The sequence below is a fragment of the Pelophylax lessonae genome (genome assembly GCF_965119305.1).
Source record: "Pelophylax lessonae genome assembly, chromosome: 9".
Lineage (NCBI taxonomy): Eukaryota > Metazoa > Chordata > Amphibia > Anura > Ranidae > Pelophylax > Pelophylax lessonae.
The window spans coordinates 73,510,186-73,533,187 of NC_138776.1; the positions used below are offsets into that span (position 1 = coordinate 73,510,186).

A 23,002-nucleotide genomic window follows, 5' to 3' on the forward strand; every position below is an offset into this window, starting at 1 on the left:
TCTCCATTTTGACATAGGTGACAAAATCTGATGGGTTATAATCTAATCTGGCTTACTATATCAAAAATAACATAAGAAATATGTTATTTTACCTTAATGTCTATCTTAAACCACATTGCTAATTGCATATTGTACTTGTTTGTAGCTTATGCACTGAAATTTGCAATAAACCTGTCATTTTGTAACTTTTGGAAAATGCCAGTAAAAACTTGGCTGTGCCAGTAAATTTTGAGTGTCGTGTCAGTGAATTTCAGTCTGGTAGGTTGGCAACACTGGTGACACCAGTGTACCTGAGGCGGGAGCCGAAGCTGCCAGTCTGTGGCCCCACCACTCGCTGCCTCTGTGTCTCGCGGCCGCCGAAATTGCAGTGTGTTATAATCTATTCAGACCAGCAGCCTCCTCCAGCAGTGTTTGTCACGAACAGATGGTGGGTGTGTTACCTGACCCCACCTCCTCGGCTTGGCTCCTCCTGTGTACTGTACATTGCTGGGGTCCTGGGAGCAGGCAAACGAGACGAGCGGCAAAGGTCTGGAGTGGCCATCAGTGCCATAAAAAAAACATTATTAAAAGGGGTTGGGGTGACACCATGAGTTACCGCACCGGGTGACACCAACCCTAGTGACGCCACTGATTGTGTAGTCTCCAAATCGTGACATGGAGCTTTCATAGGGCTTCTCTGTTGATTCATGGCAGCTAAAAGGAGCAGCAGGGAAGCTAAGGAACAAGTCTGGGTGCTGCTGATGGTGCCAGCATTGAAACTGTTGCTTTGCCCTACAGGAACAAGCACAGGTTCTCTTTTACTATGAGACACTGAATTTTAAGGGCCATATCAATCAAGTGACCATGAAGCAACTTCAAAATTGCTTTCCTTAGCATTTATGTTTCCTGAAAAACTTTTAAGCCTAAGTTTAGTTTAAATATTGTTTTTTAAATCAGTACAAGGGATAGTACTTACAATGAACGAGAAGTGTCCCTTGTGCTGGTGGCTGCTATACTCACTGAAATTTACTTTCTTCTGCTCCCTCGCATACCCCTGCAACTATAATGTTCCAGAGCTGCAGAGGTAATACATAAGGCTGGACAATTTACATTCAATTGTCAAAATTACTGACAATGCCTGCCATCCACAATTCCATTCATTAAAGCTGTAACATTGCTTCTATGAAAGGAGATGGACTTTTCATTTATCCGCTCATGCTCCATTCATAGAGAGCTTTTCATTGTGGAGAGAAATAGTACAACTTTTATGAATGGAGGAAGGAGGGCACTGGAAAGGGCAGGTTTAGTTGTCACATTTGAAGAGTGCCTTAGACAAGTCCCACTGCTTGTATTACCCCATAGTGCTGGAAGACCATGGCTGCAGGGGTATCGGGGGTGGGACAGAGGAATTAAGATTTCAACAAATATAGCAGCAACCAGCACAGTTTCATTCAATGCAAATACCATCCCTGCTGCTGATTTTAGGAAAAACAATTTCAATAAACGTCAGCTTTACAGTAATTGTAATCAATGAAAAGTCTGTGTTACAACAAAACTCTAATTCCGTGCTTAGAGTGTTTAAGGCTTTTGCTATTGCTTACCACCCTCTAAAAAGTGATCTACCTTTTTTTTACTTTTTTTTAATTGCCGAATGGCAATTTTACATTATGGGACTGCACTGCAACTACAAGCCAAACATTTAGCTCACAGTGATAGTGCAGCCCTATTGATCTCAATGGGCAAGATCGACAGATGGTACCACCTGTCGAACTCTGCAGCCCAAGTTAAAATAACCGCAAAGAAAAATATCTCAGCTGCAGCATGTGTACAGCCCTGTTATGCTGTAGTGTTAGAATTTTAGTTGCCAGCCGGGGAGGCAGTAAAATAGGCTCAACCACTTCTTTTTTATTGACACCCCACCCCCCTATTGATCTCAATGGGCAAGATTGACAGGTAGAGCCACGTGTCAAACTCTGCAGCTCAGTCAAAATTCCCACAAAGCTAAAATCTCGGCCACAGCATGTGTACTGCCCTGTTGGGCTGTAATGTTGGAATTCTAGTGGCCAGCCGGGGAGGCAGTAAAACCAGCTCAGCCACCTCTTTTTACTGACCCCACCGGCCACCAGTGTAAAAGAACCCATAGGCCCCTTTCACACCAGTGGACTGAATGGGTCCGCCTTTCCGTTTTTCAGGTGGACCTAATTGGACCGCCCATTGTTCTCTATGGGGCTGGGGATGCCCGCTGTCACCCACCGACATCCGATCAGCTCCAGTTCGCTAAAAACAGACAGATGGGGATACCTTCGCCATCCGTCCGGCGGATCAGATGAAAATCACATGGAAACGTACGTGCAGTCCGTTTCCATCAGACAACCCTATATAGAGCGGCGGGCCGTGTCTGATCTGTATAGCTGAGCAGACATGGACCTGTCATCAGCCTGCTCAGCGGGGATCAGTGGAGAGATCTCCTATTGAGAAGGCGGATTCCGCCACATGTGAAAGGGGCCATAGACTATCTATCTATTAATCACCAGCTTTAGCAGCTACACCTGTTAATCAATGCAGCTAACCATGGCACATCATCAACTGGTAACTGCCTAGTGAAGTTTTTTAGTTAGTTTCAAATCACAGAAGAAAGATTCCCCAGTGTGATATGTGGCTACATGTGACCTCTGGAGCAGCAGATAATGTTGATGAGAACACTGAAGTAACTATAAAGCCAGTGTTCTTATAAAGCACTTTTGGGCTAGTATACAGATTTGAAATAGTTATAATGGAAAAAAAGTTATCGATCTTATAGAACAATAGCTAGGAAATATAAGCTACTGCCAGTATTCTTTCCAATGGTGTGTTTTGATAATATTTTTTCCTTCTGATGAGATGAGCAGTAAAGAGAGAGTATTACAATGCCAAACTAACCATGACCCTCAGACCTGGGCAATCCTCATATGCTTGCCACATGCTGTGAAAGGGTTTTTCCATTTTATGATACAGAAAATGGAACTGACTTAAATCTTTAATACATATCTCTAAAAGCAGTATTTATTACTTCCCGTGCTTCCACTTGCCTGTCTGGTATTGCTTTTCTAAATGATCGTAAACTTTGCCAATTATAACTGGATCACGTGAATTTACTACATTTTAATGGGCAGCCTTACCAGACCCACATCCACTAAGTAACCTTTAATCCTTGGTCCATTATAGGTTCCCATAATTAAAATATATATCCCTACAAGTGCCTCAATGTTCTTAGCTGTTCTTCAAAGATATCAGAATAATATAACTGACTTACTAAGGTAAATGGAAAGAGCCAGTGGATGAATATTAGTGTCCTCATCTACACAGTATAATGTGCTTATACATGGTGTATAGAAGACAATTGATGTTTATAGAAAAAGTTATTTCATTTTGGTTTAATCAGATTTATATTGTCTTTCTAGACACTGGAAACTGCAGGATACGTGAAGAGCGTCATTGTAAGTATTGATAACGACACAAAGCATTCTCATTATCATTGTATTATCTTGATTTTTTTTTTAAATAACCCTACAGTTGTACTGGGGTGGGGGGTGGGGTTCTTGTTCTGACTTCTGTAGCTGAAGGCACTATGGAGTCATTTATCTTCAAAGTTCACTGCAGAAGTAATGATTTACCAATAAATATCAGCATTTTGTTTGTGTAGTAAGTGTAAAATGCTTATTTAGTCTAGGGGTACGGAATCGGCAGAAATATTTTTATTACTTGCTACCACAGGCTTCCTCTCCCCAGAATGACAGGTCCTACAAAGCCATACTCTTCACTGGTCATGTAGGTGCACCCTTGACAACATCATCACGTACAATGCAGTACCTACTGTGCTGCATTGTACATAATGATGTTGAGAGCATGCCCATATCTCTGGAATGGAAGAGAATGCAAGCTGTCAGGGAAGTGAGGGATAAGGCAAGTATTCCTCTACTTCTTCCCCTCCAGACTAAACAAGTGTTTAGCACTTTTCACCTGAAGGGGGGGAGCCACAAAATTCTTAGATTTAATTGCTGATTTAGTATTAAGTCAGTCTTTCAACAGCTCAGCTCACCCTCTCACAGTTGTAATTGGCAGTCTTCTAATCCCTAAAATTAAACAGAACAGGATCTCCGAAACTGGTGAACAGGGTGAGCTGTTAACAGATAGATGTGCCCTAATTGATCCACAATGGCTCAAAATTGAAATGACCGAAAAGATGGCTTACACATGTGATCTCAATGAGGTGAGTTGTGTCAAAGCCACTGCTTCTAATTATTTCTAACTACCGGATTGTTGTAGGGCCAATGCGGTTCCTATACCCAAAAAGGGATCAAAGCTTTTACCAAGTAAACACAGGCTAGTTAGTTTGACTTCTGTAGTCAGGAAGACACTTGAGAGTTTAATAAAAGACTACATAGTAGAGTTTTTGCTGGAAAACATTTTTGTAAGCAATAGTCAACCTGGATCCATGAATAACCAAATTTAAGAAACAAATCTTCTTTCTGGGAGGATGTATGCAAAAATGGTTATGGATATTGTATACTTAGATTTTGAAAAACATTTAACACAGTTCCCCACACACGGCTAATGTGTAAGTTAAAGTCTGCAGGCTTAGAAAATTCAGTTTGTAAATAGATAGAAAGCTGTCTAAAAGACTATTTTCAGAGAGTATTATTATTATTATTATCATACAGGATTTATATAGGGCCAACAGTTTACGCAGCGCTTTACAATATAAAGGGAGACAAAACAGCAACAATATAATTCAACACAAGTGGGTTAGGAGGGCTGTGCTTCTGTGAGCTTCTAATCTAATAGGGAGGGGCTGGTGAAACAAAAAGTAAAAACTGTAAGGGATAAACTGATAGGAGAAACAGAATATTTGGTTTTTAGCCGTAGGTGGGATAGGCTTTCCTGAAGAGATCCATCCATAGGATATCCTGCATTTGAGCCTGATTGTATCTATCTTGAGGTGAACGCCCAATCACAAGGGGTTGCACGATTAGGATTGATCTGTGACACTCTGGTCACACACTTTGCCTGGGAACACCGCCACAATCAGGTGGCTTGAGCACTTATAGAAATTTTGGTAAAACCACTCCGCACCAATTACCACTACAGACTTTTTTGACATTTGATATTTATATGCTGCATGGACTTAATTATATATAATATCACTGTTAATAATTGAATTTTATGTTGTATGGTTTTACACATATATATTTTAGCACTGGGATTTATTGCAATATTTTACATGTGGTTTGCACTTTTGCACCTTTTCCTTTTACAGCCCATTCACACTGCCGCGACAGGATTTTGTGGGGCGACCTGTGAAGTCGCGGTGCACAGCGTGCACCGCGACCTCGACGCACAGCGTGCACCACAACCTCGGAGCGACTTGCACGGACTTCATATAATTTAAGTCAATGCAAGTCGCCTCCAGGTCGCCCCAAAGTAGTACAGGACCCTTTTTCTAAGTCGGAGCGACTTGTGTCGCTCCTATTAGAACAGGTCCTGTACTATTTAATGGCGAGCGACCTACCGCGACTTTTCAGGCGACCAAGTCGCCTGACAAGTCGTGCTAGTGTGAATGGACCCTTAGTATTGGACTATATTTATGGTATAGCATACACCTGTGATTTGCACTTTAATAACACATTTTTTATATATTTCTCAGCCTTGGATTTTATTCATGATATAGTGTCCTATGATTATATGCTTAAGATCCGCAACTTGAGGGCTGAGATTTACACATAATTATATTTCACCATATATTCATTTATTTTTTTACACATCTGTAAAGATTTTTATTTTGCGCAACACTATTATTATATTTATTGGCTTTGTGCACTTTTATGAGAAGTGAAGTGTTTGCAGCATTTTAAAAATCTGAGGTAGGGAGGTTGCTCGCAGGAAACCTTGTGTCTTTGGTAAGTTGCTTAGTGGTTTCAACGGTTAAAATAGGGCATATTTTAGTGATGGTATGGAGGTGAAGTCTGCAAGATTTGGACAGCGATTGGATTTGGGGCTGAAAGGACAGGTCAGAGTCCAGGATGACACCTAGAACCCTGGTATAATGGGAGGGACTGATGGTTGTATTATTGATCTTGATAGTAATTTAAGATTCAAACTCTGAATGGTCTAAGTATATTAGTGGTGTACCCCAATGTTTAGCATTGGAACCCTTACTTTTTAATGTATTTATAAATGATATAGAGTTTGGGATTAAAAATATAATTTCAGTTGTAGTAGCACTATAACTAATAGCTCCCCTAGAGGAGCCGCTGATTTTTTTTGCAATTTCTCTGTACACCTGAAGATGACACACCTTGCTCTCACAGCACTTACTGACACACCTTGAGGTATTTCAAATAATTTATCAGGCCAAGCATAGTCTAAAGGTTTAGGGTTAGGGCGCTGTGAATTTTGAAGACCAATTGCTCCAAAATATCTGCAACTACAGAGGCCAGTAAGGGCTTGCTGTGATGCTCATCTACTGCTTGTTTGGTACATGAAAAAAGTTAAATGTCCAAAGCCTGTCGACAGGTTCATTTTAAATCCCAACAATGGATTATGTACTTTGATGACTACACTCTGGTTACAACTGTAACTTAATTTGGGACAGATCCCTCTTTGCAGCACTGCCAGCTTTCAAAATATCCAAACAGTGCTTGCATCTGTTTGGACGATAAGTTTTCGCCTGGTTCCTTTGAATTTTTAATTGAAGAATATCGGAGGGAGTGGTGTCGCCACAGCCACCTACTGATCAAGTTTCATCCGGCATTGGGAACCAGCTGAAGCTCTCAGTGTATGACTAGCTTTACATCTACTAGATCTCTAGATATTAGAGATGCAACCTACCTGGGCTGGATTTTGGATTACATCTGAGCAAGACTGTAGGGCACCAGGCCTCAACAATACTTAAATCCTACTTGGCCTTGTTGTCTTGAGTACTGGCCAAAACTATCCCCGAGTCTAAGGATGTGCAGTGCAAGTGTCCTCATCTCCCACTCTAGTCTTTCTGTTTTCACTCAGAGAAGGAGAGAAGGTGTGCTGGATCTTTGGGAAAGGAGCTATGGTCCTACCTCAAATGTGCAAGAAATGCATTTGATAATACCCACATTAAACAAAAAATAGTTGGCTTGCCAATTTTACTACATTTGTGATGTTTTCTAAACAGTATTAGCAGCAAGTTGCAGAATAAAGAACTTTCAGCTTCCCGTCTTTGATGGAGAATGGGCCTTGTGCCATGTGCCAGTCGTAGATTTACTGACTTTCTATAGAGAACAGGAGTTTTCCTTAGTAACTTCCTGAGAGGAATTCGGTTTTGGCATCCTTGTGCCTGGTCCTATTAAACAGCATGTCAGATGCTGTGTCAATGACAGTTTTTAAGTGACTTTTCCCTAGTACGCACACAGCATACAAGATGTTCAGAGCCCTTTCCTAAGCAAAATAAGTCTTACATCACCTCCATGGTCTGCCTGAGTATACTGGGAACTAGGCACTGTGTAAAACCAAAAAGTTTTTAATCTGGCAGATTTGATATAGGCCTGCTATCCATTTTCCCATGCATATTGTTTGGAAGTCACACAGCATTGCTCATATTTTAACTTTCTTATGCCAGATGCAAACTGGAAACTTTCTCTTCACTGTGCAATTAATTTATATGTGCAGGACCGAGAAAAGCTTTTAAGATTACGGAAGCAGCGGAAAAAGATGACAAAACTCCCTAAGGTAAAAGCATTTTCCATTTTTATTCTGAGTTTTATGGTCAGGACTAATCATAGAAAACAAATCTACCTGTCTTGGTAACTGCTGTTCCTGATTAGCAGATCCAGTGAAGCACAAATATAACAATTTGTTCCTCCATAGAGCTTTATTAGCTTTCTGCACAAATATCACATATATTACATCCATCATCTTATTATATTGCCATTTAAAGTTTAATGCATTATAAATAGTGTTGAGCGAACACGGACTGTATTATTCGTGTTCGTACCGAATAATTGGATTTTTTGTACCCGAACACGGACACGGACACTTTACTGTATGTTCGGGTAAAAATCCGTGTTCGGTCGTTTTATTTCCGGGTTTTGCATGCTTTGGCGCTCTTTTCATGGCGGGCTTTCAACAGCCAATCAACAATCGTTTAACTGGTGTGCCTTAAGCCATCCCAGCCATGCCTGCAAATGTCTCAGTAGCTGTGATTGGCCGTCTGAAGCATGTGACCAAGTCTTTATAAGTTCGAGGCAGCCGCAGCGGCGTCATTATGCTGCTTAGATTCAGGGACAGAGCACACATCAACGTGCTGGCTGCTGATTAGGGAAAGATAGGCAGGAAAAAACCATTTGTGTCCGGATAGAATTGAGGGACAGGTCGGAGTGTTTAGGCAGGGCGAGTTGTAGGCATTTTAGGGATAGAGTCTGCTGAATTATATAGGGTCAGTGTCTTCTACAAACTACAATCGATATTGCTGTGTGGGGGGTGGGGTCTGCACTCAATCCTGATCTACGATCTCTTCTCAATCCTGTTAGGGACAGAGTCTGCTGAATTTTAGGGAAACTGTGTTCTACAAACTACAATCGATATTGCTGTGTGGTGTGGGATTGGAGATAGGCAGGTGTCAGTGATCCACATCCATTTTTCTGTGTGTGAGCTGCAGTGAACACAATCTTTTTGGGCTGCAGTGAACACAATCTTTTTGGGCTGCAGTGAACACAATCTTTTTGGGCTGCAGTGAACACAATCTTTTTGGGCTGCAGTGAACACAATCTTTTTGGGGTGCAGTGAACAAAATCTTTTTGGGGTGCAGTGAACACAATCCTTTTTGGTGTGCAGTGAACACAATCTTTGTGGGGTGCAGTGAACAAAATCCTTTGTGGGGTGCAGTGAACACAATCTTTTTGGGGTGCAGTGAACAAAATCCTTTTTGGGGTGCAGTGAACAACATCCTTTTTGGGGTGCAGTGAACACAATCTTTTTGGGGTGCAGTGAACAAAATCCTTTGTGGGGTGCAGTGAACACAATCTTTTTGGGGTGCAGTGAACACAATCTTTTTGGGGTGGAGTGAACAACATCCTTTTTGGGGTGCAGTGAACAAAATCCTTTTTGGGGTGCAGTGAACAAAATCATTTTTGGGGTGCAGTGAACACAATCTTTTTGGGGTGCAGTGAACACAATCTTTGTGGGGTGCAGTGAACACAATCTTTTTGGGGTGGAGTGAACAACATCCTTTTTGGGGTGCAGTGAACAACATCCTTTTTGGGGTGCAGTGAACACAATCTTTTTGGGGTGCAGTGAACACAATCTTTGTGGGGTACAGTGAACAGAATCTTTGTGGGGTGCAGTGAACACAATCTTTGGGGGGTACAGTGAACACAATCTTTGTGAGGTGCAGTGAACACAATCTTTGTGGGGTGCAGTGAACACAATCATTGTGGGGTGCAGTGAACTCAATCTTTGTGGGGTACAGTGAACACAATCTCATACTGAAGGTTTGAGGGTGCTGCCTGTTCCATACTCCCCCTACTCCTCATCTAGCCTTTTAGGGGTACAAACAATAGTAATTGGGGCCTAGTGTGGTTGTGTACGTGTGATATACATACACTTTTTTGGGATCATATTTTCTATTCCGCTATTTAATCAAAAACCTTTGGGGATCAGTTAAATTGGGGGATAGTCTGTGTTGGTACGTGTGAGAGAGATCCACCTTTCCAAGTTGTTGGGGTTCATCTCATACTTCTGAAGGTTTGAGGGTGCTGCCTGTTCCATACTCCCCCTACTCCTAGCCTTTTAGGGGTACAAACAATAGTAATTGGGGCCTAGTGTGGTTGTGTACGTGTGATATACATACACTTTTTTGGGATCATATTTTCTATTCCGCTATTTAATCAAAAACCTTTGGGGATCAGTTAAATTGGGGGATAGTCTGTGTTGGTACGTGTGAGAGAGATCCACCTTTCCAAGTTGTTGGGGTTCATCTCATACTTCTGAAGGTTTGAGGGTGCTGCCTGTTCCATACTCCCCCTACTCCTAGCCTTTTAGGGGTACAAACAATAGTAATTGGGGCCTAGTGTGGTTGTGTACGTGTGATATACATACACTTTTTTGGGATCATATTTTCTATTCCGCTATTTAATCAAAAACCTTTGGGGATCAGTTAAATTGGGGGATAGTCTGTGTTGGTACGTGTGAGAGAGATCCACCTTTCCAAGTTGTTGGGGTTCATCTCATACTTCTGAAGGTTTGAGGGTGCTGCCTGTTCCATACTCCCCCTACTCCTAGCCTTTTAGGGGTACAAACAATAGTAATTGGGGCCTAGTGTGGTTGTGTACGTGTGATATACATACACTTTTTTGGGATCATATTTTCTATTCCGCTATTTAATCAAAAACCTTTGGGGATCAGTTAAATTGGGGGATAGTCTGTGTTGGTACGTGTGAGAGAGATCCACCTTTCCAAGTTGTTGGGGTTCATCTCATACTTCTGAAGGTTTGAGGGTGCTGCCTGTTCCATACTCCCCCTACTCCTAGCCTTTTAGGGGTACAAACAATAGTAATTGGGGCCTAGTGTGGTTGTGTACGTGTGATATACATACACTTTTTTGGGATCATATTTTCTATTCCGCTATTTAATCAAAAACCTTTGGGGATCAGTTAAATTGGGGGATAGTCTGTGTTGGTACGTGTGAGAGAGATCCACCTTTCCAAGTTGTTGAGGTTCATCTCATACTTCTGAAGGTTTGAGGGTGCTGCCTGTTCCATACTCCCCCTACTCCTAGCCTTTTAGGGGTACAAACAATAGTAATTGGGGCCTAGTGTGGTTGTGTACGTGTGATATACATACACTTTTTTGGGATCATATTTTCTATTCCGCTATTTAATCAAAAACCTTTGGGGATCAGTTAAATTGGGGGATAGTCTGTGTTGGTACGTGTGAGAGAGATCCACCTTTCCAAGTTGTTGGGGTTCATCTCATACTTCTGAAGGTTTGAGGGTGCTGCCTGTTCCATACTCCCCCTACTCCTAGCCTTTTAGGGGTACAAACAATAGTAATTGGGGCCTAGTGTGGTTGTGTACGTGTGATATACATACACTTTTTTGGGATCATATTTTCTATTCCGCTATTTAATCAAAAACCTTTGGGGATCAGTTAAATTGGGGGATAGTCTGTGTTGGTACGTGTGAGAGAGATCCACCTTTCCAAGTTGTTGGGGTTCATCTCATACTTCTGAAGGTTTGAGGGTGCTGCCTGTTCCATACTCCCCCTACTCCTAGCCTTTTAGGGGTACAAACAATAGTAATTGGGGCCTAGTGTGGTTGTGTACGTGTGATATACATACACTTTTTTGGGATCATATTTTCTATTCCGCTATTTAATCAAAAACCTTTGGGGATCAGTTAAATTGGGGGATAGTCTGTGTTGGTACGTGTGAGAGAGATCCACCTTTCCAAGTTGTTGGGGTTCATCTCATACTTCTGAAGGTTTGAGGGTGCTGCCTGTTCCATACCCCCCCTACTCCTAGCCTTTTAGGGGTACAAACAATAGTAATTGGGGCCTAGTGTGGTTGTGTACGTGTGATATACATACACTTTTTTGGGATCATATTTTCTATTCCGCTATTTAATCAAAAACCTTTGGGGATCAGTTAAATTGGGGGATAGTCTGTGTTGGTACGTGTGAGAGAGATCCACCTTTCCAAGTTGTTGGGGTTCATCTCATACTTCTGAAGGTTTGAGGGTGCTGCCTGTTCCATACTCCCCCTACTCCTAGCCTTTTAGGGGTACAAACAATAGTAATTGGGGCCTAGTGTGGTTGTGTACGTGTGATATACATACACTTTTTTGGGATCATATTTTCTATTCCGCTATTTAATCAAAAACCTTTGGGGATCAGTTAAATTGGGGGATAGTCTGTGTTGGTACGTGTGAGAGAGATCCACCTTTCCAAGTTGTTGAGGTTCATCTCATACTTCTGAAGGTTTGAGGGTGCTGCCTGTTCCATACTCCCCCTACTCCTAGCCTTTTAGGGGTACAAACAATAGTAATTGGGGCCTAGTGTGGTTGTGTACGTGTGATATACATACACTTTTTTGGGATCATATTTTCTATTCCGCTATTTAATCAAAAACCTTTGGGGATCAGTTAAATTGGGGGATAGTCTGTGTTGGTACGTGTGAGAGAGATCCACCTTTCCAAGTTGTTGGGGTTCATCTCATACTTCTGAAGGTTTGAGGGTGCTGCCTGTTCCATACTCCCCCTACTCCTAGCCTTTTAGGGGTACAAACAATAGTAATTGGGGCCTAGTGTGGTTGTGTACGTGTGATATACATACACTTTTTTGGGATCATATTTTCTATTCCGCTATTTAATCAAAAACCTTTGGGGATCAGTTAAATTGGGGGATAGTCTGTGTTGGTACGTGTGAGAGAGATCCACCTTTCCAAGTTGTTGAGGTTCATCTCATACTTCTGAAGGTTTGAGGGTGCTGCCTGTTCCATACTCCCCCTACTCCTAGCCTTTTAGGGGTACAAACAATAGTAATTGGGGCCTAGTGTGGTTGTGTACGTGTGATATACATACACTTTTTTGGGATCATATTTTCTATTCCGCTATTTAATCAAAAACCTTTGGGGATCAGTTAAATTGGGGGATAGTCTGTGTTGGTACGTGTGAGAGAGATCCACCTTTCCAAGTTGTTGGGGTTCATCTCATACTTCTGAAGGTTTGAGGGTGCTGCCTGTTCCATACTCCCCCTACTCCTAGCCTTTTAGGGGTACAAACAATAGTAATTGGGGCCTAGTGTGGTTGTGTACGTGTGATATACATACACTTTTTTGGGATCATATTTTCTATTCCGCTATTTAATCAAAAACCTTTGGGGATCAGTTAAATTGGGGGATAGTCTGTGTTGGTACGTGTGAGAGAGATCCACCTTTCCAAGTTGTTGGGGTTCATCTCATACTTCTGAAGGTTTGAGGGTGCTGCCTGTTCCATACTCCCCCTACTCCTAGCCTTTTAGGGGTACAAACAATAGTAATTGGGGCCTAGTGTGGTTGTGTACGTGTGATATACATACACTTTTTTGGGATCATATTTTCTATTCCGCTATTTAATCAAAAACCTTTGGGGATCAGTTAAATTGGGGGATAGTCTGTGTTGGTACGTGTGAGAGAGATCCACCTTTCCAAGTTGTTGGGGTTCATCTCATACTTCTGAAGGTTTGAGGGTGCTGCCTGTTCCATACTCCCCCTACTCCTAGCCTTTTAGGGGTACAAACAATAGTAATTGGGGCCTAGTGTGGTTGTGTACGTGTGATATACATACACTTTTTTGGGATCATATTTTCTATTCCGCTATTTAATCAAAAACCTTTGGGGATCAGTTAAATTGGGGGATAGTCTGTGTTGGTACGTGTGAGAGAGATCCACCTTTCCAAGTTGTTGGGGTTCATCTCATACTTCTGAAGGTTTGAGGGTGCTGCCTGTTCCATACTCCCCCTACTCCTAGCCTTTTAGGGGTACAAACAATAGTAATTGGGGCCTAGTGTGGTTGTGTACGTGTGATATACATACACTTTTTTGGGATCATATTTTCTATTCCGCTATTTAATCAAAAACCTTTGGGGATCAGTTAAATTGGGGGATAGTCTGTGTTGGTACGTGTGAGAGAGATCCACCTTTCCAAGTTGTTGGGGTTCATCTCATACTTCTGAAGGTTTGAGGGTGCTGCCTGTTCCATACTCCCCCTACTCCTAGCCTTTTAGGGGTACAAACAATAGTAATTGGGGCCTAGTGTGGTTGTGTACGTGTGATATACATACACTTTTTTGGGATCATATTTTCTATTCCGCTATTTAATCAAAAACCTTTGGGGATCAGTTAAATTGGGGGATAGTCTGTGTTGGTACGTGTGAGAGAGATCCACCTTTCCAAGTTGTTGGGGTTCATCTCATACTTCTGAAGGTTTGAGGGTGCTGCCTGTTCCATACTCCCCCTACTCCTAGCCTTTTAGGGGTACAAACAATAGTAATTGGGGCCTAGTGTGGTTGTGTACGTGTGATATACATACACTTTTTTGGGATCATATTTTCTATTCCGCTATTTAATCAAAAACCTTTGGGGATCAGTTAAATTGGGGGATAGTCTGTGTTGGTACGTGTGAGAGAGATCCACCTTTCCAAGTTGTTGGGGTTCATCTCATACTTCTGAAGGTTTGAGGGTGCTGCCTGTTCCATACTCCCCCTACTCCTAGCCTTTTAGGGGTACAAACAATAGTAATTGGGGCCTAGTGTGGTTGTGTACGTGCGAGATACATACACTTTTTTTGATCATATTTCCTATTCCGCTATTCAATAAAAACCTTTGAGGATCAATTGAATTGCGGGATAGTCTGTGTCGGTACGTGTGAGAGAGATCCACCTTTCCAAGTTGTTGGGGTTCATCTCATACTTCTGAAGGTTTGAGGGTGCTGCCTGTTCCATACCCCCCCTACTCCTCATCTAGCCTTTTAGGGGTACAAACAATAGTAATTGGGGCCTAGTGTGGTTGTGTACGTGCGAGATACATACACTTTTTTTGATCATATTTCCTATTCCGCTATTCAATAAAAACCTTTGAGGATCAATTGAATTGCGGGATAGTCTGTGTCGGTACGTGTGAGAGAGATCCACCTTTCCAAGTTGTTGGGGTTCATCTCATACTTCTGAAGGTTTGAGGGTGCTGCCTGTTCCATACCCCCCCTACTCCTCATCTAGCCTTTTAGGGGTACAAACAATAGTAATTGGGGCCTAGTGTGGTTGTGTACGTGCGAGATACATACACTTTTTTTGATCATATTTCCTATTCCGCTATTCAATAAAAACCTTTGAGGATCAATTGAATTGCGGGATAGTCTGTGTCGGTACGTGTGAGAGAGATCCACCTTTCCAAGTTGTTGGGGTTCATCTCATACTTCTGAAGGTTTGAGGGTGCTGCCTGTTCCATACCCCCCCTACTCCTCATCTAGCCTTTTAGGGGTACAAACAATAGTAATTGGGGCCTAGTGTGGTTGTGTACGTGCGAGATACATACACTTTTTTTGATCATATTTCCTATTCCGCTACTCAATAAAAACCTTTGAGGATCAATTGAATTGCGGGATAGTCTGTGTCGGTACGTGTGAGAGAGATCCACCTTTCCAAGTTGTTGGGGTTCATCTCATACTTCTGAAGGTTTGAGGGTGCTGCCTGTTCCATACCCCCCCTACTCCTCATCTAGCCTTTTAGGGGTACAAACAATAGTAATTGGGGCCTAGTGTGGTTGTGTACGTGCGAGATACATACACTTTTTTTGATCATATTTCCTATTCCGCTATTCAATAAAAACCTTTGAGGATCAATTGAATTGCGGGATAGTCTGTGTCGGTACGTGTGAGAGAGATCCACCTTTCCAAGTTGTTGGGGTTCATCTCATACTTCTGAAGGTTTGAGGGTGCTGCCTGTTCCATACTCCCCCTACTCCTCATCTAGCCTTTTAGGGGTACAAACAATAGTAATTGGGGCCTAGTGTGGTTGTGTACGTGTGATATACATACACTTTTTTTGGATCATATTTTCTATTCCGCTATTCAATAAAAACCTTTCTAGGGCAAGATCTTAAATTACAGAAATATGAGGAGACCGCCAAATAAGGGCCGTGGCCTGGGTCGTGGTGCTGCTGGTAGAGCTCCTGTTGCAAGGAGAGGACATGGTCGATCTGTGCCAGCTACACGCACAAGTGAAACACCTTCCTCAAGTGTGAGTAGGCGACAGAACCTGCATCAGTATTTGGTAGGGCATCAAACGCCCCTAGAAGTGATGAGGCCAGAACAAGTTGAGGCGATAGTAGATTGGTTTGCTGCTGACAGTGCCTCCAGTTCCTTCACATTGTCTCCCACCCAGTCTACTGCAGAAAGGTCAGAGTTGGCACCTGCAGCCAATGTCCAACCGTCTTTCACCTCACCCCCTTGCAAATCAGGCCAGCAGTCTGAGCCCCAAGCCATACAGCAGTCTCTTATTCTTTTTGAGGACTCTGTCAGCAGGGTTTCCCAGGGCCATCCACCTAGCCCTGCCCCAGAAGTGGAAGAGATTGAGTGCAGCGATGCCCAACCACTTATTTCTCAAGATGAGTACATGCAAGGATCATCGCAGCACGTCTCCGATGATGACGAAACGCAGGTGCCAACTGCTGCGGCGTTCAGCATTGTGGAGACCGACAAGGAGGGCAGGGGTGAAGACTGGGTGGAAGATGATGTGGAGGACGATGAGGTCCTCGACCCCACATGGAATGAACGTCATGCAGGTGAACTGAGTAGTTTGGAGGAAGAGGCGGTGGTCGCACAGAGCCACCAGCACAGCAGAAGAGGGAGCAGGGTGCAGAAGCGGAGCGGCCGTGCCCTAGACACTACGCCCGCTACTGCCCAACGCAGCAAGGGAACGAGCGCACCAAAGTCAGCTCAAAGGAGTTCTCTAGCGTGGAAGTTCTTTAGAAAATGTGCTGATGACAGGACACGAGTGGTTTGCACCCTGTGCAATCAGAGCTTGAAGCGAGGCATGAACCTTCTCAACCTGAGCACAACCTGCATGATCAGGCATCTAAGTGCAAAGCACGAGCTGCAGTGGAGTACACACCTTCAAAACCAAGAAACGTCTCTGGCTCATCCTGCTTCCTCTTCTGCTGCAGTCTCGGCCGCTCCAGCCACATCTGTAGTGATACCGGCACCTGCCACCCCGCAAACAGACGATCTGTCAGCAACACCACCACCTGGGTCACCAACAACCATCTCCACAATGTCCCGTGGAAGCGTTCAGCTTTCCATCTCCCAAACACTTGAGAGGAAGAGGAAGTACCCCCCTACCCACCCGCGATCCCTGGCCCTGAATGCCAGCATTTCAAAATTATTGGCCTTTGAAATGCTGTCATTCCGTCTGGTGGAGACGCACAGTTTTAAAAACCTTATGTCGGTGGCTGTCCCACAGTACGTCGTGCCCAGCCGCCACTACTTTTCCAGGCAAGCCATCCCTTCCCTGCACAACCAAGTGGGGGAAAAAATCAGGTGTGCACTGCGCAACGCCATCTGTGCCAAGGTCCACCTAACTACGGATACGTGGACCAGTAAGCACGGTCAGGGGCGTTATATCTCCCTAACGGCACACTGGGTAAATGCAGTGGCGGATGGGCCTGAGGCGGATAGCAATTTGGCGCATGTCCTTCCACCACCGAGGATTGCAGGGCGCTTCAGTTTGCCTCCTGTTCCTAACTCCTCCTACTCCGCTTCCTCATCCTCTACCGCCTCCTCATCCGGACAGCGTAACACCTTCACCACCAACTTCAGCACGGCCAGGGGTAAACGACAGCAGGCAGTTTTACAACTTGCCTGTTTGGGGGACAAACCACACACCGCGCAGGAGTTGTGGAGGAGCATGGAACAGCAGACAAATGAGTGGTTGCTGCCAGCGAGCCTCAAGCCCGGCCTGGTGGTGTGCGATAACGGGCGAAATCTCATAGCAGCTCTGGGCCTAGCCGGTTTGACGCACATCCCTTGCCTGGCGCATGTGCTGAATTTGGTGGTGCAGAGGTTCCTTAAAAACTACCCCGATATGTCAGAGCTGCTGCAGAAAGTGCGGGCCGTTTGTGCGCACTTTCGGCGTTCTCACCCTGCTGCTGCTCGCCTGGCAGCGCTGCAGCGTAACTTCGGCCTTCCCGCTCACCGCCTCATATGTGACGTGCCCACAAGGTGGAACTCCACCTTGCACATGCTGGAAAGACTGTGCGAGCAGCAGCAGGCCATAGTGGAGTTTCAGCTGCAGCACGCACGCGTGAGTCGCTCTGCGGAACAGCACCACTTCACCACCAATAACTGGGCCTCCATGCGAGACCTGTGTGCCTTGTTGCGCTGTTTTGAGTACTCCACCAACATGGCCAGTGGCAATGACGCCGTTCTCAGCTTAACTATCCCACTTCTATGCCTCCTTGAAAAAACAATTCGGGCGATGATGGAAGAGGATGTGGCACAGGATGAGGAGGAGGAGGAGGATGAAGAGGTAACATTTCCAAGGCTTTCAGGGCAGTCATTCGCAAGGGGCTCCGAGGGTGGGTTCCTGCACACGCAAACGCCAGGGACGCAATTGTCCAGCAGGGGCACAGTTCTGGAGGATGAGGAGGAGGAGGAGCTGGAGGAGGAGATGGAACCATGTTCACAGCAGGGTGGCACCCAGGCCAGCTCATGGCCATCACTGGTGCGTGGCTGGGGGGATACAGAGGACACGGACCATACACCTCCCACAGAGGACAGCCTTTCGTTGCCTCTGGGCAGCCTGGCACACATGAGCGATTACATGCTGCAGTGTCTCCACAACGACCGCCGAGTTGCCCACATTCTAACTTGTGCTGATTACTGGGTGGCCACGCTGCTGGATCCCCGTTACAAGGACAACGTACCGTCCTTAATTCACTCACTGGAGCGCGATCGCAAGATGCGCGAGTACAAGCGCACGCTGGTAGACGCCATGCTGCTGGCATTCCCATCTGACAGCGGGGCCACAGTGGAAGCACAAGGCAGAGGAGGAGGAGGAGGAGGAGGAGGTCGCCAACGCAACCAGGGCACCGCCAGCACCTCAGAAGGCAGGGTTAGCATGGCCGAAATGTGGAAAAGCTTTGTCAGCACGCCACAACAAACAGCAGCACCAGCAGCTCAGATGGAACGTCTTAGCAGGAGGCAGCATTTTACCAACATGGTGGAGCAGTATGTGTGCACACGCCTACATGTAGTGAATGACGGGTCTGCCCCCTTCAACTTCTGGGTCTCCAAATTGGGCACATGGCCTGAGCTTGCCCTTTACGCCTTGGAGGTGCTGGCGTGCCCTGCAGCCAGTGTATTATCTGAACGGGTATTTAGCACGGCTGGGGGCGTTATAACAGACAAGCGCAGCCGCCTGTCCAGAGACAATGTGGACAAGCTCACGTTCATTAAAATGAACCAGGCATGGATCCCACGGGACTTTTCCGTACCTTATGCAGAATAGCAATGGATACCGACCTTACCCACCCATTGTTCCATTTTTGCTCTTTCTCACTCTTTTGGGGTGTACCCTCATTTAAAATTTGTGAAAAGAAGCAGTGTTGGCTACCTCGTCCTCCTCCTCAGGGCCAGATTAATGTAGGGGCTATTGGAGCTGCAGCTCCAGGCCCCTACCTTTTATATAGGCCCCGGGTTGGCCATATTCACTGTTACCGCTCTTCTGTCACTTGTAAACACAGAAGTCTGGCTTCTATGCTCGCTTCCCCAGGCAGCACCCTCAGAACCTCCCCACACAGCGTGAAGGCCGGACAAGGAGGGACAGTTGGCGATGCATGGATGTGTTTATGGGCTTCAGAGACAGCATCCCATGTTGAATTAGGCATGCATGGCTGCACCCTTCCTCCTCTGGGTGCATGGCAAGGCACGGCCCTAAGGCCCTTCAAAATCCTCAGCACCAAGCCCATGATGCTGTTAATCCGGCCCTGGTCCTCCTCCACCGCCGCTTCCACCTACACCGCCCATAGGTGTGCGCAGCCTATTGCATTAAGGTGTGCACCCCAAAGTTGAAATACACATGCATGTGTTTGCCAGCAGGGAGAGTAATGTATCGGGGCCATGTACCTGTAGGCAAGGAGAAATAGAGCAGAGCAGGTCCCAGGGAGATCTTTCCGATCTCCTCACTGGCAATGCTATGTGCCCTAGGTGATTAGGGTGTGCCCAGGCACACCCAGCACACCCTGTGCGCACGCCTATGTCACCGCCACATCCACCACCACCTCAACCTCCCTCCTACTCCATATGGGCCTCGTCCTTCAGAGATGAAGAAGAACATTGTTTTATTTTTCTGTTTTTTTTTGTTGTTTTAAGTTATTTCCCTATCCACATTTGTTTGCAGAGCACTTGCCATGCTCTTAATTACGTTTTGCTGCCATTTGCAGCACTCTAGCCCTTTCCTTTGGTGTTTTAGAGCCATTTTAGTGCCTTAAAGTTCGGGTCCCCATTGACTTCAATGGGGTTCGGTGTCCGGGAAAAGTTCGGTAAAAGTCCGGGACACGGACCCGGACTTTTTTTTAAAGTTCGGCCGAACCCGTCGAACACGGACATCTAGGTGTCCGCTCAACCCTAATTATAAACCTTCCTACATGCACCTTGCGGTCTTTCACCTGCATAGGATGTGCATTGATCATGTAGTTTCATGATGTAATTTGTTGGATTGTACGCACAGTTTCTGTTTGTGTGCAAATATGAGGCATAGCACTGCACAGGTTAATGAATGGCCTCTGTTTGTAGTCTGGGAACTGACAATTCCTGTGAAGAAATGACATATCCCACAGTCTCTGGGTCTCTTAGTTTAGTTCACTGCAGGTGAGAGCTAAAAAGTAATTAGATCTGACACAAACAGACAGAGCAGGTTACAGAGAGATCACCCTGCAATCTTTCATCACTTTAGCACCCCCACGTTTATGATGCATCACAGAGAAAATGGTAAGGCGTTGATTGGATGCTGTGTAACCTAGAACAAAAAGTTGCCTGTCCCTTTAGCAAATAGGGACAAGCTAGGTGAATGAATATGTAGACACAGGAGAATCGATCAGCAATTACATTACAAACTGCAACCGTAACATGTGAACCCATCATTACAAGGTAAGGCAAACAAACAAACAAACACAGGGAATAGAAGTACACTAATATCTAGTTAAAACAATGACTATGTACAATGCCTTTAAGCCCTGGTTCACATAAGTGCGATCACAGAGATTGCATGTAATTCGGAGCTCACTGCACCTAAATTACATGCAATCTCATGCGTGGTGCAAATTTCAGCTATACAGTTTGTATGGCTGAATTCGCACCGCATCCGCATTAAACACGTACATGACCCTTTTTTTTTATATGCAGCAGAATCGGATCGCATGGTGGTTCACACTAGTGCGATCCGATTCTGTGTAAACTTGCAGATCGCACTGCGATATACGATCGCAACTGGGGGTGTCGTTAACCTTTAATTGACACTCCCTGCTTATCGCATATGGCAGTGTGAACTGCCAGAGGTGCGGATGCGATGCGGGATCATGCTGCATATTCGCAGCGCTCCTGCATTGCACAAATGTGACTAAACCACCAGGCTTCTTCAGTGTACAATAATCACTGTGCACATATTTTTCTGATTTAAATTGTCGCTAAAGGCAAAGAATTTTTTTATTTTAAATAGAGTAAGGGATGGTTATAAACCCTGTCAGATTTTTTTTAGCCATCTGCGTCCCTTTGGGGAGATTTCTCTTAAATTCCTATCCCATAGTCCAAAACAGGAGGTCGGGGAATCCTGGCATGTCACCAGGATCACCAGAACTAGTACCCCCGTTGGATGATTTCCATTCTATTCCTGTTCTTGTGTCCACCCAAAATTTGGGATTTTCATTTACTTTCACTTTTGACAGTAAACAGGAAAACTAGAGAGGGTGAATCTCTCTAACAGGGGCACAGAGAGTAATAAAAACTGACAGGTATTCGTATCCCTCTCTACTCTATCCAAAATTTGGCGGCTGCAGATTAGATTGGCTCACTACTGTGCCTAGAAAGTCCACTTTCTTCTATTTCCCCATCTCTAGATTGACTCACTGATTTTTCCATTAAGTATGCACTAAGATACATGAGAGGCATCATATGCAATAGAGAAGGGCTGAACGACCCCCTTTGCTCCAGAAGTTTTGAACATTGCAAAAGTTTGGAGCCGAACAACCAACCCTATTAAAGTCTATGGAACCCGAACTGGAAAAATCAAAAGTGCCCATTTTGAAGGCTTATATGCAAGTTATTGGGTATACAAAGGGTATGGAGCCCGGGTACTACCGGGGGGACGTTTATCAATGAAAAACAAGTTTGTAAAAAAAAACTTTTGTAATGAGCAGTGATTTAATGATGCTTAAAGTGAAATAATAAAAATGAACAAGATTAGAGATTTTTTTGATAAATTCTGGTGTCTCTGTGGCAGACTTTGGGTGGAAATAACAAAGTTTGCACCACATTGAGCAAGCCTTATGTGAAGAAACCGAATTATAGTACACTCAGTCCCAAGTTCATGGGGAACACGACTGCCAATTTGTTGTTTTTCAGTGTTTTCCCATCTCTGTAGGCTTATGTTACTCCCTTCCTCAACCTCAGAACCAACATCAGAATCAAGTAATGGCTGTGCATCGTCAAGAAGCAAGTGGCTGATGGTGTGTTCAAATAATTTAGCTGATTCCTTTATGCCAGATGCTGGGGCTATGGCAGGAGTAGCTGTTGACAAGGAGGCAGAGTAAGTCGCCCTGGCAGCTGCAGTGGACTGCGCACTAATCTCTGCTTGGGTTATAGCGGATGAGGAGGATGAGGATGGTTTAGTAAGCCAGTCCATCACCTCTGCATTATGTGGCTGGATAGAATGGGCAGCATGACTAAACAGATAAAATGATGCCCTACCTGAGGACAGACCACATCCACTTTTGTCTGTGAACACAGACACTGCTGACCCCCTCACAGTGCCATGAGCCCGTCTGCCTCGCCTTGTTGGCCTGCCAGACATGAGGGGGATGTCTTATTACCAAAATATAACAGAGACAGGGAAATGTGTACTTAGATGCACTTTAATCAAATGAAAGTGGTGTTTGGTGCAATTTAACTTGATGACTCACTACGCAGACACACTCCACTGTTGCACTACAATATACTGCAGTAAAACGGCACTTACACACTTCAATATACTGCAGTAAAACTGCACTAACGCACTTAAATATATTGCAGTAAAAGTGCCTTAATGCACTTCAATATCCTGCAGTAAAAGTGCACTAACACGATTCAAAATACTGCAGTAAAAATGTACTAACAAACTTCAATATACTGCAGTAAGAGTGCGCTAACGCACTTTAATATGCTGCAGTAAAAGTGCACTGACACTCTACACTGACATACTTCAATATACTGCAGCAAACCTGCTCGGCACA

At 44.5% G+C, this 23,002-nt stretch overlaps 1 protein-coding gene across 1 annotated transcript in view; it reads left to right on the forward strand.

The window, feature by feature from the left end:
- Positions 1–23,002, forward strand: part of JAKMIP3 (Janus kinase and microtubule interacting protein 3) — a 197,766-nt gene that overhangs the window by 118,100 nt on the left and 56,664 nt on the right. The window contains exons 9-10 of the mRNA XM_082267585.1: positions 3,420–3,455; positions 7,660–7,719. Of these exons, the coding sequence (XP_082123711.1) occupies positions 3,420–3,455; positions 7,660–7,719 (96 nt within the window). The remainder of the gene's footprint in view (positions 1–3,419; positions 3,456–7,659; positions 7,720–23,002) is intronic.